Genomic DNA, 6,812 nt, shown 5'->3' with positions numbered 1-6,812 from the left:
TTATATATCTTTCCATCATCCCTTTTTACTTTTTAAGCCTCCATAATAGTAATCTTGACTTCTAACATTTACTTATACATATCAACTATAATAGCTTCTATCATATAACAATATGCATAATAACATTTTCCCAATTTTTAATTTCTAGCTCTATTTTTTAGCCTTTAATAATACAAATCACAGATTAAGATGTCTCCATCCATTTCAAAGTCAGGAAAGCTGAAGGTCATAAAAGCATTTCTATCGAGTAAGAAACTATAAGCCAAAAGAAAAGTTTGAAAAGTTAAAATCCACGCTGGCGGCATGCATTTTAAACTTTCCAAATTATTATTATTTTTAAACTACTTATTTGCTGGGTAAGTACTGGATCTGCCAACCTACAAATATGAATGAAGAAGATTTTCACTGACAAACCACGCAGGAATACAGGCTTACCTTAGCTTTCTTTTCTTTATCGGCCGGCGTATCCGTCCAAATTGATCTGTCTCCAGAATTATCATTGGCTCTTCTTTTGAATGTCCGTGGACCAAAACCGAAGTTTTTGAGTTCTGGGGGAAGATCGATCATCCAAGATTCTCTTTTAGTTTGTTTGGACCCATCCTTTAAAAGGAAACAAAATTGAGAAGCATCTGTGAACAACTGACTGGCGAATGCCTTCATAACGCCGTTGGGTGTTTGAGAAAATATGTACACAACTCACATCCGCGTCTCCCAGAAGTTTCTCCTTCATTCTTCGAGCCCGATCTTCAATCTCAGCACCGGGGTTGGCCTTCACCGATCCCTTGGCTGGCATAGGACCAAATATATCTTCCTCTTCTTTGCTACTATCGCTTGCCTTTAGCGCAACACAGAATAAAGACAAAAATCCTGCCGGTTCAGCCAAATGGGAGGTTTTAAATAATACCAAATGTTTATGCAGCCCTTCGGCCTCTAAAGGTTCGCGTGCATCACAATCCTCACAAGACAAGGTGTTCTTATCATTTCTTAGCAGCTAAGAATATAGCACTGCTACCTGCAGTTTTCTGGTTTATGTTTGTTAAAAAATAAGAGTGTCTTTTCAAGTGGAAATATCAACTCTTGTTGTAAGATATACATAAGGTACAAACACACAATCTAGTCAAAGAGCAGTTTCCTGAGGATGGGCTCCAAAATGAGTCCAAAAACTTAGGAAAACTAAGCCTCTAGATTTGGTGACCGACCCAGATTGGATCCTGCAATATTATCCTGGGACATGTAGATTTGCCTTGATTTGTAAGGAATAAACTGTTCTCGTATCCTTGCTTGAAATCCTCCTCTTCCACAGCTTTTGCCAGAGTCTAAACTCAAGAGCCACGTATATATTTTTCAGAGACAATGGCATGAATGAATGAATGAATGAATGAATGATTGGCCAAGTGTGATTAGACACACAAGGAATTTGTCTTTGGTGCAAATGCTCTCAGTGTACATTTTGCGTCATTTTGAGGGTAAGAGTTGAAACAGTTTATGTCCGGGATGTGAGGGGTCTGTAAATATTTTCACAGCTCTCTTTTTGACTTATGCAGTATACAGGTCCTCCATGGAAGGCAGGTTGGTAGCCATTGTTTTTTCTGCAGTCCTAATTGCTCTCTGGAGTCTGTGTCTGTCCTGTTGGGTTGCAGAACCAAACCAGACAGTGATAGAGGTGCAGATGATAGACTCAATAATTCCTCTGTAGAACTGGATCAGCAGCTCCTTGGGCAGTTTGAGCTTTCTGAGTCGGTGCAGAAAGAACATTCTTTGTTCATTCATTCATTCTTGCCAGAGTCTAAACTCAAGAGCCACCCATTTATTTTTCAGAGACAACGGCATTAGTCTAGCATGACAATTGCCTGTGATTATATTGCTGTAATTGAGTTTCACAATTTTCTGTCTTCAGCTTAACTCCATCCTTTCAGATACAGTACTGAATTTCAGAAAGTTGTAGGATTGGGCACCTGCTGAGGTTCCTTGTCTCCATGAGAGCTGATGGGGTGGGAAGGTAACCAACAATCAAAAAGAAACCATAAAGTATTAGAAGCTAGTTCTTCCTATGAAGTGGCCTACCAGAAGAGTGCCACAGGGCCACAGCATGGTTCCTTTGGCCCTGAGAGTGATGGGTCACAAAAGGAAAAGAAAGGATGTTTGGGGTTCAGAGAAAGAACTATGAGAAGATAGGCATGTAAAATCATAACTGCCTTTCTTCAAATAAAGGCAATTTTTTTTCCAAAGCTTGCCTCACATTTCTAATATTTTTCAGCCTGTTACTATCATATGAGTGGGTTGTAGGCACATCCTTAACATATCTTACCTTAACATAGGTATCTCCTACATATTTTAACGTCCATGAAAGTTAACAGTGAACTGAGAACACAAATCACCTGATAAACAAGGAGTAACATCTAAATCCATTGATTGATTAATCACCCAGAGTTCTTTCAAAGTTAGCAACTTTATCACGGAAAGGAACTTGGGTCAAAATACGTTGCTCGACACCCATCCCACAAATAAAATGTTGAATTCTTCATGTTTTGTGGCATTATTTCTCATACCTGGCTTTTGTTGCCTCGTTTTTCTTCAGCGTCTTCTGACGGTTTCTTAAAGCCCGGTGGCAAAGCAGGACCTATAATAGGTCTCAAGAATAGAATTAGATTTTAATAACATTCCCCCTACGCAGCGAATCAAGAATGGGCTCTTAAAGGTTGCTCTCAAGCTATTATTTGCAAGCAGGGGAGTTCACACCCCACTTACACACATTTGCCCCTGTGTCAGGATTCCGGCAGTTACTCCAATTAAATCATGAGCCTCGAGCCACACTCCAAAAACTAAAGAGGATTTATTGGAAGGTAACATTCTACATCCGGCATTAACCTGGGCGTGGCCAATTCTGAAATACGTAATTCACTGTCATCCTTGATCCTGCTTCTCCCCCCACCCCTCTGGGTGTATCATCCAACGAGAAACGTCCATAGCCAAGAGTCATCAATCATGCTCTCCAATTAGATTTTTGCAGGGCAGAAGCTTCAGTCATCTAATCAGTCTCTAAAGAAAATATGAATGGAATGTACTTTTGATTCCACACTGCTGCCTGCTCTTTGAAACTCCCCCCTACTTTCTGTTGTCAACTATAAAATGTGTATACAAAATGTTTATGAGTTGACACCCTGCATACTTCTGCGATACAGCTGGTACTCGACTTACAACAGTTCATTTAGTGACCATTCGAAGTTGACAACGGCACTGGAAAAAAATGACTTATGACCATTTTTCATACTTTTGACCATTGCAGCATCCCCCACGGTCACGTGATTTACATTCGGATGCTTGACAATGTGACTCATATTTATGACGCTTGCAGTGTCCAGGGGTCATGTGATCCTGACAAAGCAAAGTCAATGGGGAAGCCAGTTTCACTTAACAACCGTGTTCCTAACCTTAACAACTGCAGTGACTCGCTTAACAAATGCGGCAAGAAAAATTGTAAAATGGGGCACAAAATGCACCTAACAAATTTCTCATTTAAGAGCATAAACTTTGGGCTCCCTTGTGGTCATAAGTTACAGAGGAATTTAGTACTGTTTACAGAGGGAATTTAGCTTGCTTGCAGGAGCCATGGGTTCCTTGCCTGCTCCTTCAGTTAGCAGTTGGTGTGGTTCTAACATCCTTGGGTGAATTACCTTTCCGGTGACTCCTCTTGCTTTTTAAATCCAGGAGGAAGGGCAGGCCCAAAAAACCCATCCTCATCGTCTTCCTGAGATCTCCTCTGTTTCCTTTGTAGAGATAAGGAAAGCAGATATAAAGATATTTGAAATACGAAGAGCGGTTTGGCTTTCATCTCAAACACAGCGCAACAACTTTTTTATGCAGGGAATCTTCAAGGAAACTGCCTTCAGTCAATGAACAGCTGAGGGATGAACTGAAGGGAAAGTGGAGGAAGCTCAACTTTCTTTCCTGGAAGAAAAAGGCGCCCTAATTTTCATGTTTCTGCTTAAGAAAGAGGCAGGCTGATGAAGATGTTGCTGCATATGTCTGCAGAGAAGAGCAACAAGAATGATTAGGAGCCTGGAGGCTAAAACATATAAAGAACTGCTGGAATTTGGTATGTCTAGTTTAATGAATAAAGGACCAGGGGAGACAAGATAGCAGTCTTCCGATATTTGAAGGGCTGCCCCAAAGATGAGGGGGTCAATCTATTCTCCAAAGCACCTTAAAGCAGGACAAGTAGCAATGGGTAGAAACTAACCAAGGAGAGAAGCAACCTGGAATTAAGGAAAAACTTCCTAATAGTGAGAACAATTAATCAGTGGAACAACTTGCCTCCAGAAATTGTGAATGCTCCAACACTGGAAGTTTTTAAGAAGAAATTGGACAACCATTTTTCTGAAGTGCTATAGGGAATCCTGCCCGAGCATGGGGTTTGACTAGAAGGCCTCCAGGGTCCCTTCCAACTCTCTTATTCTATTATGTCTGTGGGTGATGATGTCATAAGTAAGTGATGTTTATATAAGTTAGTGTGCCCCCCCCTCCCCCCCCCCCAAAAAAAGGCATACTGTCATCAGGAGCAATAGTCAGAATGCAAAGTTTAGCTGTCACTGACATACTGACATCAACTGCCCCTTAAAATAACCGTTCCATACTTTGAAGCCAATGCACTAACCTGGGAACTGGGCTTGAATCTTCATCCTCTTCGGAATCAGACTCTGTCTCTCTGGCTATCTGAGCGGAGACCCGTTTCTGCTCATCATCAGAGTTTCCTGAGTTTCCCTTGAAGCCAGGAGGCAAGGCTGGTCCTGCAACTAAACTTTATTCTATCATTATATAATTCAGGTGAAATATTGTTTTTTGGGGGGACCATCCAACTGTTTTTTTTAAGGAGATAAGAATAAAAATAGGCACGTTCTTCTGTGTGAGCACTGATTTATAGTCTCTTATGTTAGGCTAATGGATTGATTATAATCAATTGATTATAATACAATGACTAGGAGACTGGGAGTTCTAGTCCCACTTTATCCATGACAAGTGTGTGTATATGTGTGTGTGTGAGAGAGTGTGTGTGTGTGTGGGGGGGGTTGACCAATCACTGGGGGTTCTAGTCCGCCTTACCCGTGAAAGTCGGGGAGGAGGGGTGACTTTGGGCCAATCACTAGGAGACTGGGAGTTCTAGTCCCACTTTATCCATGATAGGTGTGTGTTGTACCTGATGATTCTTGACGAATATATCTTTTTTTTTTATGTACACCGAGAGCATTTCCACCAAGACAAATTCCTTGTGTGTCCAATCACACTTGGCCAATAAAAGAATTCTGTTCTGTTCTTATCTATCTATCTATCTATCTATCTATCTATCTATCTATCATCTATCTATCTGATTTGATTGCTTATTGCACCCTATGACTATTATTGTTGTACCTGACGATTCTTGACTCTTGATGAATGTATCTTTTCATTTATGTACACTGAGAGCATTTGCACCAAAGACAAATTCCTTGTGTGCCCAATCACACTTGGCCAATAAAAGAATTCTGTTCTGTTCTGTTCTGTTCTGTTCTGTTCTATTCTTTCTTTCTATCTATCTATCTATCTATCTATCTATCTATCTATCTATCTATCTATCTATCTATCTATCTATCTATCTATCTATCTATCATCTATCTATCTATCTGATTGCTTATTGCACCCTATGACTATTACTGTTGTACCTGATGATTCTTGACTCTTGATGAATATATCTTTCTTTTATGTACCCTGAGAGCATTTGCACCAAAGACAAATTCCTTGTGTGCCCAATCACACTTGGCCAATAAAGAATTCTGTTCTCTTCTGTTCTGTTCTGTTCTGTTCTATTCTTTCTTCTATCTATCTATCTATCTATCTATCTATCTATCTATCATCTATCTATCTATCTATCTATCTATCTATCTATCTATCTATCATCTATCTATCTATCTATCTATCATCATCTATCTATCTATCTATCTATCTATCTATCTATCTATCTATCTATCTATCTATCTATCTATCTATCTATCTATCTATCATCTATCTATCTATCTATCTATCTATCTATCTATCTATCTATCTATCATCTATCTATCTATCTATCTATCTATCTATCATCTATCTATCTATCTATCTTCTATCTATCTATCTATCTATCTATCTATCTATCTATCTCTTCATATCTATCTATCTATCTATCTATCTATCTATCTATCTATCTATCTATCTATCTATCTATCTATCTATCTATCTGATTGCTTATTGCACCCTATGACTATTACTGTTGTACCTGATGATTCTTGACTCTTGATGAATATATCTTTTCTTTTATGTACACTGAGAGCATTTGCACCAAAGACAAATTCCTTGTGTGCCCAATCACACTTGGCCAAGAAAGAATTCTAATTCTATAATAAAGTAACCTAAATAGCTAATGCATCTAATAAACCAGACTTGGTTGGGATCCGCCAAGGAAAGCCACGGGGGCGTCTCTTTCTATCTGCCCCTCCAGCCCCAGCCCTCCTCCTCCCTCCCTCCCTTCCAGGTTAGCTCAGCCGGAAAGCCGAAAAGAGCCCCGAGCGGGGTCCTTCTAACCCCGGGGACTCCCCCCGTCTCGTTCCCGCGAGCGAGGACCTCCTCCTCCTTCTCACCGGGCTCGGAGTCCACCGAAGCGGCTAAAGGCGGAGGCAGCGAAGGCCCGATCACCTCACGGGACGCCATGATGCCGACTGGAACTCCGGCGCGCCTGCGCGGTACGCTCCCCGCGCGCTCTTTCCGGCGCGTAAGAAAGGCGCCTTCCGGCGCTTTCCAAAACG

The 6,812-nt window shown here is 40.7% G+C and overlaps 1 protein-coding gene across 2 annotated transcripts; it reads right to left on the bottom strand.

The window, feature by feature from the left end:
- Positions 1 to 387: 387 nt before the first annotated feature.
- Positions 388 to 6,790, bottom strand: GPALPP1 (GPALPP motifs containing 1). Of its 2 annotated transcripts, none has more exons than XM_087967615.1 (6): positions 6,648 to 6,790; positions 4,655 to 4,793; positions 3,675 to 3,767; positions 2,550 to 2,631; positions 701 to 835; positions 388 to 600 (listed from the first exon to the last, which is right to left on the bottom strand). In XM_087967615.1, exons 1-6 carry the CDS (start codon positions 6,715 to 6,717, stop codon positions 403 to 405), a joined length of 717 nt encoding a protein of 238 aa, XP_087823741.1. In that variant the 5' UTR covers positions 6,718 to 6,790; the 3' UTR covers positions 388 to 402. The 2 variants fall into 2 exon arrangements, with proteins under 2 accessions (XP_087823741.1, XP_087823742.1); XM_087967616.1 differs by having other exon boundaries at positions 4,655 to 4,787; positions 6,648 to 6,752.
- Positions 6,791 to 6,812: the final 22 nt, after the last annotated feature.

This window comes from Notechis scutatus, chromosome 5 (genome assembly GCF_049901735.1).
Source record: "Notechis scutatus isolate UNSWTSFEM ecotype Mainland chromosome 5, rNotScu1.2, whole genome shotgun sequence".
NCBI lineage: Eukaryota > Metazoa > Chordata > Lepidosauria > Squamata > Elapidae > Notechis > Notechis scutatus.
The sequence above is the reverse complement of the archived record's forward strand: the minus strand, read 5'-3'. Positions and strand labels throughout refer to the sequence as shown.